Source organism: Tachysurus fulvidraco, chromosome 4 (genome assembly GCF_022655615.1).
Source record: "Tachysurus fulvidraco isolate hzauxx_2018 chromosome 4, HZAU_PFXX_2.0, whole genome shotgun sequence".
NCBI lineage: Eukaryota > Metazoa > Chordata > Actinopteri > Siluriformes > Bagridae > Tachysurus > Tachysurus fulvidraco.
This window is the reverse complement of record NC_062521.1, coordinates 32,746,179-32,769,240: the sequence shown is the minus strand read 5'-3', so window position 1 is coordinate 32,769,240 and position 23,062 is coordinate 32,746,179. Positions and strand designations below refer to the sequence as shown.

The following is a 23,062-nucleotide window of genomic DNA, read 5'->3' as shown; positions in this document are numbered from 1 at the left end:
CAGACACACATACAGACACACACACAGACAGACACACACACACACACACACACACACACACAGACACACACACACACAGACAGACAGACACACACACACACAGACAGACAGACAAACACACAGACAGACAGACAGACACACACACACACACACACAGACACACACACAGACAGACACACACACACACACACACAGACAGACACACACACACACACACACACACACACACACACACACACAGACCTCCCCTGTAATAAAACCTCAGTAACACTACACAATATTAGTTTATATTACTGAGTAGCTGAACCCTGATTCCTCCTCAACTATAAGGTTCCAACACATGACTTCAGCCATTGTACATTCTGTGTCCACTGCTGCAAAAAAACACAACAAAACACAGCAAAATAAAACAACAAATAAAAATGTAAATGTAAAAATGACTGCTGTTCACAGTTAGAATGTACAAGCACTTAAACCAAGGCTGCGATCTTTAATAGCCTCCCAAATTGGTTCGATCCAGTCACATTTGGAAAAAAGGAACCAGGGGCCACTATTACTCAGATGTTTTCTGGCACCATCTCAGGGCCCCCAGTTTGAGAAGAATAATAACCTGTATTCTCTATAGCACCTTTACAAGTACATCTCAAAGCACTTTACAAAAGCAAATAAAACAACAAAAATAGATTATAAAATAAGCACAATGTAAAATTAGATTGCTTGTTCTGACCCGGGGCCCGCTGGCACCATCTCAGGGCCCCCAGTTTGAGAACCACTGGCACTAGACTACATGTCCTGAGCAGGTGTTGTCAGTGACCCGGCTGTAAGACTGTTGGCTAAGTTACAGACACTCATGAAAAACTGCTGCTGATGATCTGAGAAACGTCTCTAACGGCAGTCAGGATCGTAGCAGACCATCTGAGAGGAAAGGAGAGGAGAAGGTGGTGAAAAAACAACTTTATACCATGTAAAATATGCCAAAGTTCATCTCTAAAGAAAAGAGATATAAAAAAAGAGAAAATAAATAAATAATTGGCGCCACCTTGTGTTGGTCATTATGTCTGCGGTTGTGTGGCGACTGTTGTGTACAGCACACTGACAGTCGTTGTGTTGTTTCTGTCCTGTAGAGAGATTCAGATTCAGATGATGAAGAAACACAGAACAGTTTTTTTTCTTCTGTTTATTGTCTAAACTTTGACATTAACTGCTCTGTTCTGTTTACTGAATTCTGTTCACTTACATTTATTACAATATTTCACACTTTTCTTGTCACATTTCTAATTTAATACAACAAATTTAAACAACAAAAAAGTGGTCACAATTTTATTGAATTAGTTTTTTTCATTTGAATGTTTTCGTACCTGTTCAGTGGAGTCGGTGACACGTCTGAGACATGAAGATACTGATAATGATGATTTTCCGTTTTCAGAAACATAAGATAAATATTTTAAAATTATATTAAATAAATTTAGACACATGTTCAACACAATTTCCACAAATATTCTCTCTGATTCATTCAGACATTAAACCAACAATTTTAACCAGTTTTACCTTTCACACTGCCGTAGTACACAGACACACAGATGATGATGATTACGATCACAACATATAAAATAATCCTGTTTCTCTCTCCAGTCTGGTGTGAGTCTGAATCCTTTGATGAAGATCCGCTCGCATTAACGCTGCCCTCTAAAACACACATTAAACCACACAGAGATATCAGTACAGTGCTGAGGAAAACATGTCCTCGAAGAAAATCTATCAAACATCAGACTACATTTACTTATATTGTTCAGTGTTTTTCAGCCATACATGCAGACGATGTCATCACTGATCCTTAAATAATAATCGGTGTTGAGCTGCTATAATAATATGAAGTGTTTTATTAAAGTTTATCCAGGAACAATAAGAGATGTTTTGAACCGGAGCTCACACCAGATTAAGAAAAGCCCTGAACTGTACTTTAGACACGCCCCCTTATCATGTCATTGAAATCAAAAGTGTAAATTTCAAAGATCTGAAAGATCAAAGAACTTCAAGTCAATGGTATGCTAACTGATAATTTAGGCCAGGGGGTCAAACTCAAACTCACAGTGGGCCAAAATATAAAACTGAGATAAAGTCACAGGCCAAACTGAATATTTAATGTAAAATGAACTACAACAGATCTGTAATGTTCAACCTTTTTTATATGGAAACAAACTTTAGTTTTACTTAAACACAGGATTAGAACAACCAGAGCTCGTTATTACAAACACATAAGACATTAAATTAGAAATAAAAGCCACATCAGTGATGTTCATGTCACAAACTTTGACCCTACACTTTTTGACAAACTCTCCCACATTAAAGGGCAGATTTTGCTGTTTCTGCTGCCACAATAAAGCTTTACAGCCTTTACAGCAGCTTCACTTTTTATTTAGCTTTCATGAACATAGTCTGACGGGAAACCAGACTTTTTTTCATCTCCTCCACCTTCTGGAGCTTCTGCTTTACATCCAGGTCCTTATACTTCTCATAATGTTTCGTGTCATAGTGTCTTCTTATGTTATATACTGTCGTTACAGACACGTTAGCTCCGTTAGCACACAACACAAACAGGTCTGTCCTTTATATTGGTGAACAGATAATCTGCCTCCCTCCTGTCCTGAAAGCTCCTATTGTCCATCTGTCGTTTGGACATTTTTGTGGAGGGTGAATTAACTTGCCCCATGTGACTGTAACAGGGTTGTTAACGACTGTCAACAGAGAATGAGGGGCGCTTGCTGTTCGTGACTACGCGTCAATACAGTGGCAAGGCATTCTGGGATTTGTAGTATTAGCGGAGCGTGCGGCTAGTCAGCTGTAATGCACATTTGATATGATCTTGCGAATATAATTACACTGCGGGCCAAATTTCTATCTATAAAACAGGGAGTAGTTCCCTCAACATGGATGGCTGCTAGCGTTATCCCAGTCTTTAAGGCCGGTGATACGACAAAACCAGAGAATTTTCACCCAATAAGCATTCTACCAATAATTTCAAAAACAGCTGAAAAATGATTTTCCTCACAGTTAACTGAACACTTAAACAGTGGTGATGCCCCTCTCCATCCAACACAGTTTGGCTTTCGCAAACAACACTCTACAGAAATGGCCACTTGTTATTTTCTTGAGAATTTAAAAAGCCTGTTAGACCAGGGCGGCTTTGTAGGGGCTGTTTTTCTGGACACTGTTGGATGCAATCATATTTGTCAGACAGAACACAAGCTGTACAAACAGGAAATTCACAATCATCTGATCTTACTTGTTCTGCTGGAGTCCCACAAGGCTCAATACTGGGGCCGATTTTATACAGTCTCTATGTTAATAACTTAATAACCATTAAGAGACTTTATACAGAAGAAAACTATTAAAGTAAACACTAGAGCATTAACCAGAGGAGACTGTAATGTACAATGGCGCAGAACTACCAGAGGCACACAGTCATGGAACACATTACCTACTCAAGTTAGGAATTGTGACAATTACTTAACCTTTAAAAAAAACCTTAAACAATGGCTGAAATCAAACCAGAGATGTACAGATAGGTAAATAATTCTCTCATTGGATGTCTGTTCATAGTGGCCTTTTAACGTCTGTGTGACTGCTGTTTACTGTACTTAGTCTGTGTTGTTCTGTGTAACATGTCTTCATGCATGTTGTTATGTTTGTAAGTCATTTGTATTTTGTGTTATGATACCTGCCTTAGGACAACGGATGAAATTTAGCTATTGTGCATATTATAACTCCGGCATATTTACACTGATGCTCATCGCTGATTTGTTGATTACTGTGCGCTGTCCAGATAGATAGTTAGATAGATAGATAGATAGATAGATAGATAGATAGATAGATAGATAGATAGATAGATAGATAGATAGATAGATAGATAGATAGATAGATAGATAGATAGATAGATAGATAGATGGATGGATGGATGGATGGATGAATGGATGGATAGATGATTGATGATAGATAGATAGATAGATAGATAGATAGATAGATAGATAGATAGATAGATAGATGATTAATGATAGATAGATAGATAGATAGATAGATAGATAGATAGATAGATAGATAGATAGATACATACTGTAGATAGATAGAAAGATAGATAGATGATTAATGACAGATAGATAGATAGATAGATAGATAGATAGATAGATAGATAGATAGATAGATAGATAGATAGATACATACATAGATAGATAGATGGATACATAGATAGAAAGATAGATGATTAATGACAGATAGATAGATAGATAGATAGATAGATAGATAGATAGATAGATAGATAGATAGATAGATAGATAGATAGATAGATAGATAAAATCTACCCAGGTTACTTTTTCCATCCTAATGTACTGCTTTTCCCATGAAACCCTGTTCAAGGTAAAAGGGTCACAAACACTGGGTCACTTTCATGTATTCGACATTTATAATGTTTAAATCACCTGGAAATAGAAAGTGAAGATATTTTATCGGTCAGATCAGAGTTATTGGTTAAGAACCATTTCAGTACTTTATCAGATCACAAGGCTCTTAGATGAGGACTGAGTGTTGATTATTGAGAGGACGTGACTGAGTGTGAGCTGAAACAGTAGTGAGATACAGGACAGGAGGTGTGTGTTCTCCTCACTCAGTCTAACACAGCCATGAAAAGCTTCACAATGATCTGTGGGGACATTAAACTGTGTAGTTCTCTCTCAACCAGGACTGAAACACTGACATCTACAGGAAACATGCTGCTCAAGTCACTCAGTAACTTTCCAGACATTTTAAACTTTGTGTACTGATATGTGTCGTACTCAGTATCGTCTGAGATTAATCCACTTACCAACAACTGACAGATTAACCTTCTGGACCAAGACAGATTCCTGTGTGTCTGTAATTAACATGGAGCTGCTGTAGTTTCCTGTATCATTAACACTGATGTTCATCACCAGGGAACAGTTTCCTTTAAGCAGCTCGTCCTCAGGAACGTCCACACGACCCTTATGTCCTTCACTCTGATTGATCTCTTTCCCCTTTCGCTCAAACACAGTCTCAGTATCAGTAAACCACTTAACGTGAGGAGTTTTGTTGGACAGATGACTCCAATCACACGGCAGGACAGCTGTGGAACCCACTGGAGCTGAAATCTGAAGAGCTTCAGAGACACAGAAAAACCTTTTAGGAAACGATCTGATGTTAGGAACTTTATATTTTTATTTATTTAATAGAAACTGATTGTGTTTGTTGTCCTGTGAGCTTCATATCTGATCACTTGTTCTTGTCCACATGGAAGTAAAAGTTTTTTAATTGTTGCTGCAGGATCTCGGTCCTGATGAACATCTCTAATCTCACCCAGATGACCTCTGAACCTTTCTGACAAACTTTCTATAAATAAAATATCGTCTGTGTCTTATTTATGTCTGTATTTGTGTATTTTTCTAACACGTCATCTGTTAACTCTATATAAAGTATTGATTCCTCTCTAATAGATCTTGTTATTGTTCCTTATGTCCAGCTCTGTTATCTGAGACACTGTGACTTCTATCATTAGTCAATATTTTACACTGAACAGTTTACTCACCATCGACTGAGAGACTAACTCTGTTAATTTCTTTCATTTTGTCCTTGTTAGTGTCCACATGTTCCATTGTAAAGGAATTGTATATTCCTGTATCAGTAAATCTGATGTTCTTCAACACCAGGGAACAGTTTCCTTTACGCAGCTTGTCCACAGGAACATCCACACGTCCTTTATATCCTGGTCCTGGATCTGTAACATTACCGCTTCTCTCAAACACAGTTTTAAAATTGAACTGCCACCTAATAACTGATGTTGGTTTGAACTCTTCAGTCAGGTTACATGGCAGGATGACTGTGGAACCCACTTGAGCTGATACAGTAACATCAGGCTCTGCACTGTCTGTGGGAGAAACATTACAGTCTACAGGATTTGTAACATTTGACAAAACATTGTTGTGATATTTGCTTCAATAGAAGGACACTTGTGTCTTGTTGGTGTTGTAGAACCTGCTCACTCACCCACACAGGCACAGAGCCATAAGATGGAGATATAAAGGAGGGACATGATGTCTGGGAGACTCTTGTGGAGTGTTGGCAGATTTTCTGAAACAAACAAACAGAGAGACGTTATAAATAAAAATGACAGAACGGCTGACGGATGTCACACACACTTCTATAGCAGTTAGCGGCTATCACCCATGCCCGTGGGACTGGGACGACGCTACTCTCCTATAGGGAAAAGAACCGTGCAGAGAGAAAGAACGAGCAGGACTCCAGAGGGGTTTTAAACAACGACTGACGTAAGTAGAGATTTTTGGAGCACCAAAAGGGAAACTGGGTTTCTGCTCACATGCTGACGAGCAATGAGAGCATATTATTGTTAATCATGGGGTCCTGTTGTACTGAGTGTGTTGGTGCAATGAGAAAGAGAAGGATGAGGAAAATATTTTGCAGAGTTTGGGACTAATATAATAAGGGATGTCTGAGAGAGATGTCTCTCCCAGAGGGCCATGGATGTCTAGTCTAGGAAAAAAAAAAGCTTAAGCAAAGAAGGAAATGACCATTTTTAAGGGCCTGTAAACATCCTAATGTTCAATTTATGATAAGTAATTATGGACCTGGTTCTGTATCTGTGGACTATGGATTTACAGAAAAAGGTAGTGATAGTGAAAGGCATCTAGAAAGGTTTAGAGAAAAGTTGCAAGAACACGAGGCTTCAAAGACAAGAGGGAATAAGAGACGAGAAGTAGATTGGGTTGCATACAAACGTTTGGGCAAGTAAAGAAAAAAACAAAACACAACAGCATGCAAATCTCACACACAAACTTATTCACAATCATTTTCTCTTCAGTGTTTTAAATCTTTTGTAGACCCAGAGCTGAATGGCCGCCCTCTCAGACTGCCACCTCAGGCACCCCACCCTCTCCAGCAGCTGCAGCTCTCAGAGTTGGCGGCTTTCCAACACACTCATTAAACAGGATCTTTCCGGTAGACAAGAGGACAATGAAACAGTCTCCAGACAGCTTGCACCATTAACAGTAGCACATGATGCACAAATGCCCCTTTCCCACCGAGGCAGATTGAGTGCAGGTTCGGAGCCTAATTTCGAACCAGTTCTTTCTGTTTCGACAGAAAACTCTGAACGGCTCCGAACCAGGAAAAGTGGTTCTTAAGTAGCACCAAAACGTTGCTGGTCATGACTCAAGAACTGCTTGTGTCAGGAGCTGTGGGCGGGGCTGTGGGCGGGGCTACTGTTAGTGCATCTGATAATGTACCTTAAGTATACTAATGTTTAATACACTTTTACTTTACTGCAATATGATACATTATCAGCACACACGATAGTAGGTAGCTACATGCTAAGGCTAACTTTTTTCAGTGTTAATGATAAAATAATGTTATGTACTTTCTCCATCACAACCTCCGTTTATACAGATTACACGGAGCCGCACGTACACGTCGGATTCGCCGCGTTTGGGTGTTAATGTAGGTTCACAAAGCCATGAGCATTAACAGTAAAGTAACATCCACCATTGTTGTTGTTGTGTTTGTGTTTGTCGCTGCTGTGCTAACGTCGCTGTGTAACGTGACACATATACAGTGACGTCACACTCGGCTCTGTGACGATCTCTAAACGATGGAAAGGCAAACCGGTTCTTAGAAGGTTCGCCAGTGGAACCAACTCTGAACCAGCACCAACGCTAGCTCTGAACCAGCACCCGGTTCTTTCTGGAGGAAAAGGGGCAACAGTGGCCTTGAGTGCCCTGATAACACGGCCGAAGCTCCTGACCTCACACAGTATGAGGCACATCTGAGAAACGGTTTCATAAATGGATTAAGAGAAGACGTTACAAGAAATGTCAAGTAAATCACCTGTGACACTGAAAAACTGTCTATGATCGAACAGCATGTCATCCATGCAGAAAAGCTGCTAAAAGCAGAGAGACAAAAAAGAATAAGACGAAAGGTTAGAAATGAAACACCGTCCCAACGTGGTTCAGTTGTCTGAGGAGATTCCATCAGAGGAAGAGGACGGAACAGACCTGGATTTCAGAATGGATGTTTTATATGTGGGAGTTCAGAACACTGGGCGCTGTATTGTCCTAAGTAATGTCGAGGGGAAACCAAGAGGCCTGAGGTTTGGTCGGGTTTGGGACGGGTGAGCACACGGGGACGGGTAAGTCTGACACTTATGTAATGCAAGGAAGGAAAGCTTAAGCTAACGGTCATATTTCCACCTGTTACTAACTCGATGTCTAGCAAAGAATCAGAGTTCTCTATTACATCTGCCAATGAAATCTATGCTGAATATAATGAGCCCAGGTTTAAAGTGATTACTAGTCAAACAAATCCTGATACAGTTTCTAGTTGACTCAGGAGCAGAACTCTGTGATACGACTGTGTGAATTTTACACCTGTTTACTGCGTGAGCATCAGAGATGTCAGTCAATGAGACATTCTCAGTGCCCTTAAGGTGTAAAACCGTAACTACACAGAAACTATTTGGATTTTATTTTTGATTTCTGAGAATTGCCCAATAAATCTGTTGGGTGGAGATTTGATGTGCAAATTAAATTTATATCTAATCAGCACATCACTAGGCCTTAAGATAGAATGGGGAGATGACTCCTGCTTTGTACAACACTATCCCACATCTCTGCTCTATATTACAAATGGAAACTGTGTGATTTTTCTTTTACTGATGTCACACACACACACACACACACACACACACACACACACACACACACACACACACACTTACTTGTGGGAAAAGAAAAAAAATTGGATGAGAACCGGATGAAAGCTAGAACAAAGAGTGGTATAGGAAGTTAGAAACGCCAGATGTACTGATGTTGAAAATTTGTCCCAGGTTTCAACTCGAGCTGGTTCTCCACACCCATTCCAAAGGAATCATACATCTCCACGACTTTCTTTAGTCAAATCTGCCAATGATGAGTGGAAAAACTTGGGAATATGGATGTTTCCGGTTGCCCAGCTGTCTTTTACAGCTCAAAATGGAATGTAAATACCACACCACTAAATTGGATGTTTGGGGCAAAAACAGATGTGGAGATCCGTCCTGATGCCTTATCAGATCTTAACCCATTGTGTAAAATTGAAGATTTTAAAAGGTGTGGAATAATTGTGGAAAATATGATATAGTTAAAACAAACAAACAAACAAACAAACAAATAAATAAGTAGAGGATCAATATTCCCTAAAACCAGAAGCTATAGCAGGTATAACACCGGTGTTCAACTCCCTGTATAAAGCTGGAGTTATTGTACCATGTGAGACGTCTTCCGTATCTCCTGTGGAAGACGTCTCCCGTATCTCCTGTGCAAGACGTCTCCCATGTCTCCTGTGCAAGACGTCTCCCGTGTCTCCTGTGCAAGACGTCTCCCGGGTCTCCTGTGCAAGACGTCTCCCGTGTCTCCTGTGCAAGACGTCTCTCGTGTCTCCTGTGCAAGACGTCTCCTGTCTCTCCTGTGCAAGACGTCTCCTGTGTCTCCTGTGCAAGACGTCTCCTGTCTGAACGCTATTGTTTCCAGTGAAGAAAATAATCCTGCCAAATTTGAAATTTGTTCAACAAGAAGTGAAGTTCCTAGGACATTTAATTTCCGCAGAATGGAAACGACTCGAGCCAGTAGATGAGAGGTAATTCGGAAAATTCCAAAACTGGTGACAAAAAAAACAGTTCATGTTTTTTTAGGCATGTGTTTAAACCTCTGAGCACGACTGCTCACAGACAAGGAGTACAAGCAGACAGCAAAGTGACGTGCGAAGGCTGCATGTGAACGACGGAAACAGACATTACACATGACACCCACACTAGGTCCCCTAATGAGACACAGACTGTTGAAGAAAAAAAGGGTTGATGTGGGGTTGTTGGCGGTGCATGACATCGGTTTGCTCCGAGAGCATGGGGGCAAACTCAGACCAGTAGAATATTTTTCAGCTAAACTGGATGACAGCAGGTCTGCTCATGTGTCTCAGAACATTAGCTGCAGTGAATTAACTCGGTACCACATGCAGTGTCGCAGCTGCTTTTATAACAAAAAGTGGCACATATTACTTCTGCACGATGGTTGAGACGTAACACCGTGCATTTAGAAATGCCAAACGACGTACAGCTCTTAACCCTGCCACACGTCTTCCCTCAGAGCATAACGGGGAGCCTCATGATTGTGTGAGTGTGAGTCATGAAGTTTGTTGCTCAAGGACTGACTTACAGGAGACACCGTTGTCCAACCCTGATCTGGAATTATTTGTGGAAGGATCAGCTTTGAGCTCTTGGATGCAATCCTACTTTCAAAAGTAATTGCAGGATGTGAACGTTTATAACGATCCTATTTCCGTAAGTAATGGGAAAGCTGATGCGATTCAATTCATTTAAAGTTTATTTGTATAGCGCTTTTAACAATGGGCTTCGTCTCAAAGCAGCTTTACAGAACATAAACATAGAGCAGAAGGTAAACAGTTGAGCAGTGACAAACACAGCAGCAAAGCTTCCTGTGCAGAAACAAACCATAAACATCACGATTAAACTGTTTCCTTCTATCCCAAATCTCACTGGATTACAGGGTATGAGAGAACGTGAGGAGATACAACGCTGGAGGAAGGTGAGACATGTCCAAAAGCAAGGTACAGTATGGTCCCTCAGGGAAACCGGTTTTACCAACAAGATCGTTTCCTTTTTATGCTAAAGTTGACACATGGTTAAGACCCTGTGTCAAGGGGGGCACCTTTAAGCACCTTTCCAATACCTACAGATGGACTTTATTGAACTTACTCCATCAGCAGGCAAAAGGTACTGCCTAGTGATAGTCGACATGTTCTCTAAATGGGTGGAGGTTTAACCCGACAGCAAGATAAGACACCACGGCAGTAGCAGAGACACTGCTTACAGAAATTATACTTAGCTGGGGGAATCCCTGAGTGTATCAGGTGTGGCAATGGTGCTCTAAAAATAAATTGGCCAAATGCCGTGAAGAGAACGGGTTGCCATGGCGCAAAGCACTAAAATTTGTGTTACGTCACATGAGAACACGTACCGGAGCACAATCTAACACAAGCTCATTTGAAATTCTTTTTGGCATCCCCCCAAGCACGAGAATAACACCCCCAGGTCCAACAATGATGTGTGGTGATGCTATGATTAAATTCTCTAAAAGCTATGCCGTGCTCTCGCTGTTGTTTCTAAGCAGGTAGTCAAGGAACAGGAGAAAGGCAAGTTCGAGAGTAAGCCGAAACCTGGTTAGTGGATTCTGGTCAAGGACATCTGGAGAAAAACTGGTCATCCCCTAGGTGGAGAGGACCGTTCCGAGTCCTACTGGTCACACCGACAGCGTGTAAGGTCAACGGACGAGTGTCCTGGATCCATCAAAACCACACACAGAAGGTTCAGGCACCATCGACAGACACTCGTGATGTGCACTAGATTACTGAGACACCCATAGTCTTCCGGGTGCGCCAGTGACTAGGTTTACGGAAAAAGAGTGTGCCAGCTTGATCCTGTCAGCGCTGCTGATCACATGACAACGAATTCTGGAAATTCGCCAACTGGACAGAAAGGCAACATACTAATGAGTCATGTTGCAATACATGTGTATGTGTTCCTAACATCTACTACCAAGAACCACCCTGACACCTCAGAATGAAAGTGAAAGTGACGTGACGTACGGCTGAGTACGCTCAGAATTTGTTCTCTGCATTTGACCCATCCAAAGTACACACACACACACACACACACACACACACACACAGCAGTGAACACACACACACACACACACACACACACCGTGAACACACACCCAGAGCAGTGGGCAGCCATTTATGCTGTGGTGCCCGGGGAGCAGTTGGGGGGTTCGGTGCCTTGCTCAAGGGCACCTCAGTCGTGGCCGGCCCGAGACTCGAACCCACAACCTTAGGGTTACGAGTCAGACTCTCTAGCCAATAGGCCACGACTTGACAACACCCTTACGGCTATGGCCCAGGTCTGCATCTCAGAAAAGTGAATATCAGGCAACTAGGCGTGGTACAGGAGAAGCTTCCCTTTAAAGTTTCCATACCATCATTATTTCACACACACACACACACACACACACACACACACACACACACACACACACACACACACACACACACAGTCAGAGAGGTCTAACAGACAGAGAGGTCTAATGGCGGTTTAACCTTAGCTGTGTAAGCTTCTTAACATCTCCATAACATTTGTCAGAGATGTTTTTGCCTCTAGTGTTACAGTCTACCAGGGGCAATTCTAGGGTCAGAGCTTTAGGGGTGCTGAGCACCCAATGAGCCCCACTGCCTCCACCCACCCTCTTCTCACACAAAAAAACATGTCTATTGAAAAATAACTTTAGCATTTTAACATTGATTCAACTAACTCCAAAAGATTTGTTTTCTTTTTTTGAGACCTTTTCAGAACTCCCGCTTTAATTGTGAGAGATCACACACACAGACACACACACACACACAGACACACACACACACACACACACACACACACACACAGACACACACAGACACACACACACACACACAGACACACACACACAGACACAGACACACACACACACACACAGACACACACACACACACAGACACACACACAGACACACACACACAGACACAGACACACACACACAGACACAGACACACAGACACACACACAGACGCGCACACACACACAGACGCACACACACACACAGACGCACACACACACAGACACACACACACACACACACACACACACAGACACACACACACACACAGACACACACACTCCCCTGTAACAAACACAAAACCTTCTTCACTCAGCTGCTTTTCCTGACCGTTAACTCCACGTGCCTCCTTTTGTATCAGCAGTCATCAGTTAGATTAGATTCAGCTTTAGTGATGAACAAACAGATACTTGGACAACAGAATGTAATTCATCTTCTGTAAAATATTTACAAATGGCCATCTATCAAATTAATGCTAAACTTTAACAACAGAGACACACGTACGCACTACACAGGTACGCACACTCTAAACCCAGATTTTGTGTTAATGAAACATTAAGTTACTTATTCTTTGTCGTTTTAAAAAAATCATCACTGCTAATACAAATTAGTTGTTCGCACTATTCAGATGAAATATTGAGTGCAATGATCATGTTAAGCAGAGACAACTTCTGTAATGGAAGGGCGGGGCAGGGAAGCGGAGAGGCAGGGCAGGGAAGCAGAGAGGCGGGGCAGGGAAGCGGAGAGGCGGGGCAGGGAAGCGGAGAGGCGGGGCAGGGAAGCGGAGAGGCGGGGCAGGGAAGCGGAGAGGCGAGGCCAGAAACAGGTCGTCACAATGCGCTGTCTGGTCCTTGCGCAAACCGTGGATTTTTGAAAGCACTTTGAAACGGTGAGTGTAAATAGTCTAATATCTAGTGTTTTTTCTGACAATAAATGATTACCCTAAAACTGATGTTAGTTAAATGTTTTTTTTCTGTCTGTTCACAGTAACATGCGTGTAGCCAATGAGCAGAAAGGGGCGGGGCTTGTCGATATGGGTGGAGAGAGTGTTCAGTGAGCATGTGTGACATTAGCAGAAAGCGGTTTTAACATTGGCATGGAGGATAAAAACAAACAAAGAAAGAGATGGCTTACGATAAGGCAGGAAGTAGGACGTGTTAATATAGGATCAGCTTTCCAGTTTGGTGGTTTTATATGTCAACATTGGCTTTCAAAAATCGGAGACCTCACCTTTAACGACGTTAGCCAGTGTTCCAGTGTTAGCCAGTGTAAAGCCCTTCAGAGGGGGGTGAAAACCGGCCAACAAATCATCGGTATTAAACTACCCACCTTGGAGAACATTTTCAAAAAACGATTTTCATCAAAGATCCCTCTCACCCCAACTACAGACTGTTTACACTTCTCCCATCAGGCTGACGCTACCGTTGTCTCAGAGCCAGAGCAAATAGAGTGAAAAATAGGTTGTTTCCCGTTGTTTCTGCACTGAACAGCTGATATGGTGTTAACAATCACCACTGTACTGTCACTTTTCTTCTGTATCCTTACACCACCCAAAAACACCACCCATTACACTTCTGTATGTCCATCCATATTTATTCTGTCTAGTCTGAGTGTGTATATATATATATATATATATATATATATATATATATATATATATATATATATATATTCTGTCATACCACTCCATACTGTAACATACTTATATAAAAAACACACTATATTTACCCTTATTCAGTTACATGTACATATTACTACACCTTCAGTATAACTTCATACCCTTATTTATTACACTGCCACTTGTAAATAAGCGATATGCACTTCTGATTAGATGCTAACTGCATTTCATTGGCACATTTCATCTGTACATGTACCTTGCACAATGACAATAAAATCTAATCTAATCTAATCTAATCTAATCTAATCTAATCTAATCTATGGTAGCTTCTGTCTCCGGTGTATTAAAATAACCATTCAAAAACGTGTTTCTTAAAGATGTAGTCGTTAGCAGATATTCATTAATGTTTTACAGTGAACGTGATTTGCTAATCTAAACGTTTCTTATGCTCTGTTTTCACAGGTTCTTTTGAAGATGTGGTGGAAGTTTTGTGAATTTATACGTGACAAACGAGGTTACCTATTAGAACATTATAGTTAATTAACATCAGGGCTAAGCTAGCATCAGAAGCCATGCATCTTAGAACAGATTCTTGTTCCGATTGTCCAGTCAGTGCAGCAAGAGGGGGGGGGGGTGTTTGTAAGCTGTTTTGTTGTGTTTATACATAGAGCAGTTACTGTAAAGTGATTATTTAATAATTTATTTAGGCCACGTTCACACTGCAAGCCTTAATGCTCAATTCGGATATTTTGCTCAGATAAGATTTTTTTTGTTTGGTTGTTCACATTACCTTTTAAAATCCACTTCGGCTGTTCACACTGCGGCCACAATGGAAAAAAATCAGATCTGGCTCTGATTCAGGACCACATATGGAAGTGGTCTAAATCGGATTTGAAAAAAAATCAGATCTGGGCCAGATTTGAGTGTTCACACTACTGCTGAACAAGTCTGACCTGGTCACCTGACCCCAAAAAAATCAGATTTGGGCCACTTTTACCTGCAGTGTGAACGTGGCCTTTGTTACAAAACATGACTTATTTTATATATATTTTTCACAATAACAGTCATGTTTATTATGTTGATGGCTTAACGGTAAACAACACAAACAATGCAATAAATAGTTTTGAAGAAAAATCTGCTGTCACTGAACCTGAGAACAACTTTGAAAATAACCATAATGACGTATTTGTAGTGTCCATGCTACAATAATAATGATAAAAGCAAAGTTTTTCACTGTGGGGACATGTCTTTATAAGTACAATTACACTGTATTATTTGTGTCGCCTTCAAAAATTGCTCATAAGAAATTTTATATTTATTGCCCCCCCCCACCCCCCGTACTGTTACATGAAATTTACACCCATGAGTGTACTGTATGTTAAAACTGCATATTATTGCTCTATTGATATGAGTTCACAGTTATCATCTCAAACGTTGTCACCAGTGTGTGCAGGTGTGTGTGCAGGTGTGTGTGCAGGAGTGTGTGCAGGTGTGTGTGCAGGTGTGTGTGCAGGTGTGTGTACATGTGCTATTTTCCCTTTATTTTATCCAGTTTAATGCTTTATTGTTGAATACTGTATTTTCCTCTAAACACTGTATTGTTAACATTGTGAACTTGAGTATTTTGCAGTGTTACCTGTTTTTTTGTCGACAATAAAGAAATGAACTGGTGTTATTGTTTAATTTCTTATTAAATTAATATATAAAGTCTAATTTAAGTAGTATCATTTAAATTATAAGACATTAATAGTTATTTTTTTATAAAACATATGCTCAAAAACATTAGTAATGTGAACTGATGAATTTCAGTAAAGACTACTGATGTAAACGTGATTTGTCTATCGCATGACTTGAGATTCTATGTTCAGACTTAACTTGTTTAGTTTTATTCTGTATAAAAACTAAAATGGTTTAGTGAACCGGTTTCCTCGCAAATTTCTACGCGCTGCTGTTTGTTTCACGCTCCAGCAGTTAATAATAAACAGAACCGCGTGCGTCTTGCGGAATGTAAGACCACCCGCTGGACTAAAATATTCCGAAAATAAAACTTATTATAGGTGTACAGTACCATGGTGATGTAGGATACTGACTCCAGTACTCACCTTTATGGTCTCGGACCCCACCCTTGGTCTTGCCGGAGTTGTCGTTCCTAAGCACGTCCTCTCGTAACCACGTCTGAACACAAGCATGGATGAGTCCCGACACTCGTATCGCACTCTGGTGTTAACTCTGAGCTCCTCGACTTTACTTCCTAGTCAGCGGGTGTTACAAAGCAGCACTGAGGGAGGTGGTGGTCTTTGTCGCTACTCGATCTGTACCAGCAACACGATCGACAGTCTTCCTGCCTTTCTCCGTACTCTCTGATACACACCACCACGTTTCCCTGCCTATTTATCCGTGACTGACAACTTCCGCTAATGTCTCACCTAGGGTTCCCACCTTCAATACAGAAAAATAAGGGCCGCCTGCCGCAGCGGGGGCCACACCCCTCGGGGCCACGATGACCACAGTCCCGATGGCGTGCCAGTGGCGGTATATCGATGGACATTATAATAAGATATCTGCTATTGAAATCAGTGTGAACAGATGCACTCAGTCTCTCACTGTCACAACTTAAGTGGTCATATTGAATACACAGCTATGACAAGAATAAATATAAGCCAACAAAGTGTGACTGAGAACACAAAAAATGAGCTTTTGGAGGAACTTGTGAGATGTGAACCATATTTTATTAACTTATTATTAAAAAACTTGCAAAATATCTTCCATGAACATCATGAACATAATAACATCGGTGGATGAATGATTGACGGCCCGTAACCCTAAAACAAACCAATCAAACCAACGATGGCAACGAGTATTACCCAATCTGGGGCAGTATAGGACGCGTCTCCATACAATGCGGGTGGGGTGATTTGCATGGGATGCTGTATAATGTGGACCTACAGTATGTAAAATACGGGACAAATCGCGTCCCGTATTGATTTGATACGGGACGCGTCATTTTGCCTGTAAATACGGGACGATTTCGCGTTTTGAGTCAGCGCGCATCCACAAGTTAGGCTACTAAAGTTGCCTCAGCCCCTCCGACTCTATATAAACTAATATCCCGGAGTATATGTGTAACGGGGTAAATATTATAGATGGTTATTTACATTCTGTAACGTGATCGCGCATCCTATTGGCTATTGCGCGCTGAGGTAATGGGTGATGAGGTAATGGGGTATTTCAATGACTCACTATTCTCTCCTGTTTACTGCTCTGTGTGCAGGTAATTGTTTATCATATAGCATTTACTGTGTTTTGAAAAGGTTTATCATAAACTGTATTATGCAGTTATACTTAATGTTCTAATAATGTTATTCATTGTTATTCATATTCTTAATTAATGTTAAATGCACTATTCGATCACATAACATTTAAATTTAAGAAAGAAAAAAAAGAAAAAGAAAGCAAAGCCATGTTGTATAATTTCCTGGATAAATTACAGTTCAGAATTTTGATTTATTTTTATTTGTCTTGTTAAACACGACGTTTTGAGTAAATTGTTTATTGTTTGTTATATTGAGAGCAGAGTTAGAGAGAACTGCTTTACAGTAGATGGAGCTGTATACCATCTTAATGACTCACTATTCTCTCCTTTTTACTGCTCTGTGTGCAGAAAATTAACTGTAATATCATCCACATCTTTAGTGTGTGCTGTTGAGGAGTGGGTCAGACCGGGTCAGATTACACCAAAGGTCACATATGTACAGTAACTCCTGTACACTGAACTGAGACATGTTGTGCTGAGAGAACTGTGTGAGCTCGAGCTGTTGATACTGCATATGTGTGAACCATGAACTGACACAGCGAATCATCAGTACACTGAACTGTTTCTTTCGGACCCGTCCGACATTCAATTCAATTCAATTCAATTCAATTCAATTCAAGTTTATTTGTATAGCGCTTTTTACAATAGACATTGTCTCAAAGCAGCTTTACAGAACATAAACATAGAGCAGAAGGTAAACATAAGGAATAATAAAAGAAAACGAATAATAAAAGAAAATTAATTAACAGAATAAAAAATTCTAGATTATTATTAGATATATATAGTTCACAATGTGTATGTATTTATCCCCCTATGAGCAAGTCTGAGGTGACTCAGGCAGTAGTGGCAAGGAAAAACTGCCTTAAATTGGTAAAGGAAGAAACCTTGAGAGGAACCGGACTGAAGGGGGAACCTCATCCTCATATGGGTGACACTGGGGTGTGATTGTAATATACAGTCAGTTAAATGTTGTATTGGTGTAAGGATCATGGACTTCAGATCTCCTTAGTATCACAGAGTCTAACTGGAGATGCCTCAGGATTCTTAGAGTCGGCCTCGGCTCAGTGGACATCCAAAGGCTTCGTCCCACAGAGGACGTTGGGAGCTGGTACAATGTCTGGATGCCTCTGGATGGGTACAAAGAGAGAGGCAGTGGAGAGGGATTAACATATCTTCATATGTGTCTCAGCTTGGCAGTATTTCTAAGGTGGAAGAAGGCTGTTTTGGTAGTATGGGCGATATGATTTTTAAAAACAAGCTGCTGTCTAATATACTGAGAAGCCATGAGCTGTTGTTACTGCGCATGCGTGAAACACTGAGCTGATACAGCAACAAATGGAAATGGTTATGATTTAATGTGTGTGTGTTTAACTCAGTTACATTAGTTTTTGAAACAACTGATGGAGCGAAAGAAACATTTCAAAATTATGCTTTTTTTTGTAGGTTTTTCTAAGTTGATGAAGATTAGTTTATTAACTTTATCTCTTTAAGACACGTAAAACACCCACGTTTGCACATCGATGCCTGTACTGCGTGTTTTAGTTGCAAAATTAAATGTAAGAAACGTATTCAACTAAAGTTATGATTACAAAAAACTTTTCAAATGTGTTAAATTGATTGTATTAATATCTGCCGGCAGCGGCGGGATGAAGGAATTTACGTCAAGACGTAAAAGAACTGGTGAACTGGATTATGGAACTGGTTCATTAAAACGAAGTGTCCGAAAGAACCGGTTCGCGGAAAAGAACCAAACTTCCCATCAGTACTTGACGGGAGAATGTGCGCACCTTTCTGGAGACAAAGGGAATTGGTGACACAGATGGTGAGGTCATGAACTGAAGTTCATTCATTCATTTCCTACCGCTTATCCGAACTTCTCGGGTCACGGGGAGCCTGTGCCTATCTCAGGCGTCATCGGGCATTGAGGCAGGATACACCCTGGACGGAGTGCCAACCCATCACAGGGCACACACACATTCTCATTCACTCACACACACACACTCTCTTTCACTCACACACACACACACTACGGACAATTTTCCAGAGATGCCAATCAACCTACCATGCATGTCTTTGGACCGGGGGAGGAAACCGGAGTACCCGGAGGAAACCCCGAGGCACGGGGAGAACATGCAAACTCCACACACACAAGGTGGAGGCGGGAATCGAACCACGACCCTGGAGGTGTGCGGCGAAAGTATTAAGACACAGTGCCCCCCTGAACTGAAGTTAGATTGTAGAAAATAACTGTGAGAAAAACAATTATAAAAATTAATGATATTTAATTTTCACTCCATTTCATACGTTATATCCACATTATAATGAAGATTAAATCCAACAGTGTTATTTGTGCCGATTGTTTAAGGCTATATACATCTTTAGTAAAATCCAAACATAATTGAAAACGTATTAAAAAAATAATAATAATACTCAGCGCTGCCTTACAGTCACATTGTCCATAAAGGGAGCGCAGGAGGAGATGGCGCGACTACATGTGATACAGAATAACATGGAATACCCTTTTATTAGAGAACTACAGAACACAGTGTAAAAACGAAATATTTTCCTTAATGTACATATATCATAAAATGTCAAAGTCTGCAAATACAGTCATGAAGCACAATCGCTACTCATCATCCTAACTATACCTAAGTAAAGTTGGCCCCATATTCCCAGATTCGAGTTTCCCGAGTCAATAGCTCCTGAGTTGAACGCTGTTACTACACAAATAACACCTATTTTTAACTTAGTAATGTAGAGAGACAGCTAAAACCAAATTTTTCTCAATATAAGCTTTCCTCCGCGGTGGACAATATACACAAGACTCTATGTGCAGACAACTGAGAAACAGATTCCAAGGGACCGTCTGCAAAGTGCAAAACCCGAAAAGCAAATACTATAAAAACAGTCAATAGCTTTACTGTAATACACTGTACTGTCATCAAACTCAGAGCACACATCACTTTATTTTTTATGATTTTTCATAAAATTAAAAAATCAATAACTTTACTATAATACACTGTACTGTCATCAAACTCAGAACACACATCACTGATGTCCTAATACATATACTAAAACACTTATTTTGGAGAAATCTGTTTTTCTTGATTTTTTATGATTTTTCATAATATAAAAATCAATAAATTGACTATTAAGGAAATTATATTCAATAACTTTACTGTAACGCACTGTCATCAAACTCAGATCACACATCACTGATGTCCTAATACATGTATTAAAACACTTATCTTGGAGAAATCTCTTTTTCTTTATTTTTTATGATTTTTCAAAATTTTAAAAAATCAATAGCTTTATTGTAATACACTGTACTGTCATCGAACTCATAACACACATCACTGATGTCCTAATACATATACTAAAACACTTATTTTGGGGAAATGTCTTTTTGTTGATTTTTTATGTGCTTTACAGTGATGTGTGATCCGAGTTTGATGACAGTACAGTGTATTACAGTAAAGCTATTGATTTTTTAACATTTTGAAAAATCATAAAAAATCAAGAAAAAGACATTTCTCCAAAATAAGTATTTTAGTACATGTATTAGGACATCAGTGATGTGTGATCTGAGTTTGATGACAGTACAGTGTATTACAGTAAAGCTATTGATTTTTTAAAATTATGAGAAATCATAAAAAATCAACAAAAAGAGATTTCTCCCAAATAAGTGTTTTCGTATATGTATTAAGACATCAGTGATGTGTGTTCTGAGTTTGGGGACAGTACAGTGTTACAGTAAAGTTACTGACTGTTTTTTGTATTCGCTTTTCCGGGTTTGCACTTTGCAGACGGTCCCTTGGAATCTGTCTCTTCGGTGTTCGCACATAGAGAATTATGTATTTTGTCCAACGCGGAGGAAAGCTGATATTGAGGAAGATTAGGTTGTAGCTGCATTGTAGCTGCCTCTCTATATTACTAAGATAAAAAAAGAGGTGTTATTCGTGTAGTAACACCCTTTAGCTCAGGAGGTATTGACTCGGGAAAATCGAATCTGGGAATATGAGGCCAACTTTACTTAAGTCCTAACTATTACGGTGTTCATTACAAAACCGTCATGAAGAAGCATGTGCTCACTATAACATTTCCGTCTTAAATCTTCACCCACAAATTAATTCTGTGATTTTGTCAAGGTGTTAATGATCACTCTAATTGCTAGAAACATATAAATCCTCCGGTGACCCGGAACTTAAGTAAAGTTGGCCGTGTAAAGTAATGTGACTGACACACAGCTTCAGTAATAAGACATGCTCGGTTCTTTACTCTGTACTGCAGTGCATATACAAAGTAGGAGGAGTCATATCATCAACTACGGAGGCCTGAGTGGCACTTAAAGAAACACTGCCAGAATGACAATACATTACAGGCCACATATTCACAGGTAGGAGTTTTCCGAGTCAATAACTCCTGAGCTAAACGCTGTTATTACACAAATAACACCTCTTTTCTATCGTAGTAATGTAGAGAGGCAGCTACAACACAATTTTACTCAAAATCAGCTTTCCTACACGTTGGACAAAATACACGTCTCTATGTGCAGACGACTGAGAGACAGGTTCCAAGGGACCGTCTGCAAAGTGCAAACCCCGAAAAGCTTCACTGTAATACACTGTACTGTCACCTGCTCACACATCACTCATGTCCTGATAGTTATACTACAACACCCATTTTGGGGAAATGTCTTTTTGTTTAATTTCTATGATTTTTCCTAATAAAAATAATCATAGAAATTAAACAAAAAGACATTTCTCCCAAATAAGTGTTGTGGTATAACTATCAGGACATCAGTTTAAGTCATGTATTTAACTGTGCCCGTTGTCTGGCTTGGGTTTGTCGTCTGATGTCGTGTCTGTGTTTCATGTTTTTAGTTATTAGGGCCCGAGCACCAATGGTGCGAAGCCCTATTGTTTTTGCTCGGGTTTATTATTTATATATATATATTGCACACATTGGCCAATTGGGGTCCCTTAAAATGCTCAAAAACTCTTGAAATTTGACACACACATCAGAGTTAGCGACGCTAGGCTTGGGCAAAGGCTGGAATACGGGCGTGGCAGGGGGGCTCTGTAGCGCCCCCTGTAATGCAAAAACAAACATTTGTGCACAGGCAATTATGTACGCACATGTACGAGAGTCAGTACACATATAGATCTCATCGACCCGAACAACTTTCGTGCTCTAAACTATGAGCTCCTCCCAACAGGAATTCGGCCATTTTGGATTATTTCATAATTGCATGCGGTGAACTTTTAAATAGTCCTCCTAGGGAATTCATACGATTGACACCAAACGTGGTGAACATGATGCCGAGACGTTGCACTTGCTAAATTCCGAAGAGATTTTTGGTATCTCGAATGGTGCCGCCATGGCGAGGCGACAAAGTTATGTAAAATTCAGAGAAACAGGAAGTGTCTTCTATCTAAGCCAAAAAATGTCTTATTGTGATGACACGCGGTGTGTATGTTCGGCCAAGGATTCCGATCGCATCGATGTGCTTATTGTGAGTCCTGGGTATAGCGCCACCAACAGGCCCCAGGAAGTGTGTCAGTCACAAAGGTG

The 23,062-nt window shown here is 40.3% G+C and overlaps 1 protein-coding gene across 1 annotated transcript; it reads right to left on the bottom strand.

The window, feature by feature from the left end:
- Positions 1 to 137: 137 nt before the first annotated feature.
- Positions 138 to 16,599, bottom strand: LOC113650973. Its single transcript, XM_047811961.1, has 8 exons — positions 16,278 to 16,599; positions 6,052 to 6,135; positions 5,594 to 5,932; positions 4,856 to 5,167; positions 1,549 to 1,686; positions 1,359 to 1,399; positions 1,040 to 1,118; positions 138 to 915 (listed from the first exon to the last, which is right to left on the bottom strand). Exons 2-7 carry the CDS (start codon positions 6,095 to 6,097, stop codon positions 1,053 to 1,055), a joined length of 942 nt encoding a protein of 313 aa, XP_047667917.1. The 5' UTR covers positions 6,098 to 6,135; positions 16,278 to 16,599; the 3' UTR covers positions 138 to 915; positions 1,040 to 1,052.
- Between the last annotated feature and the right edge of the window lie 6,463 nt (positions 16,600 to 23,062).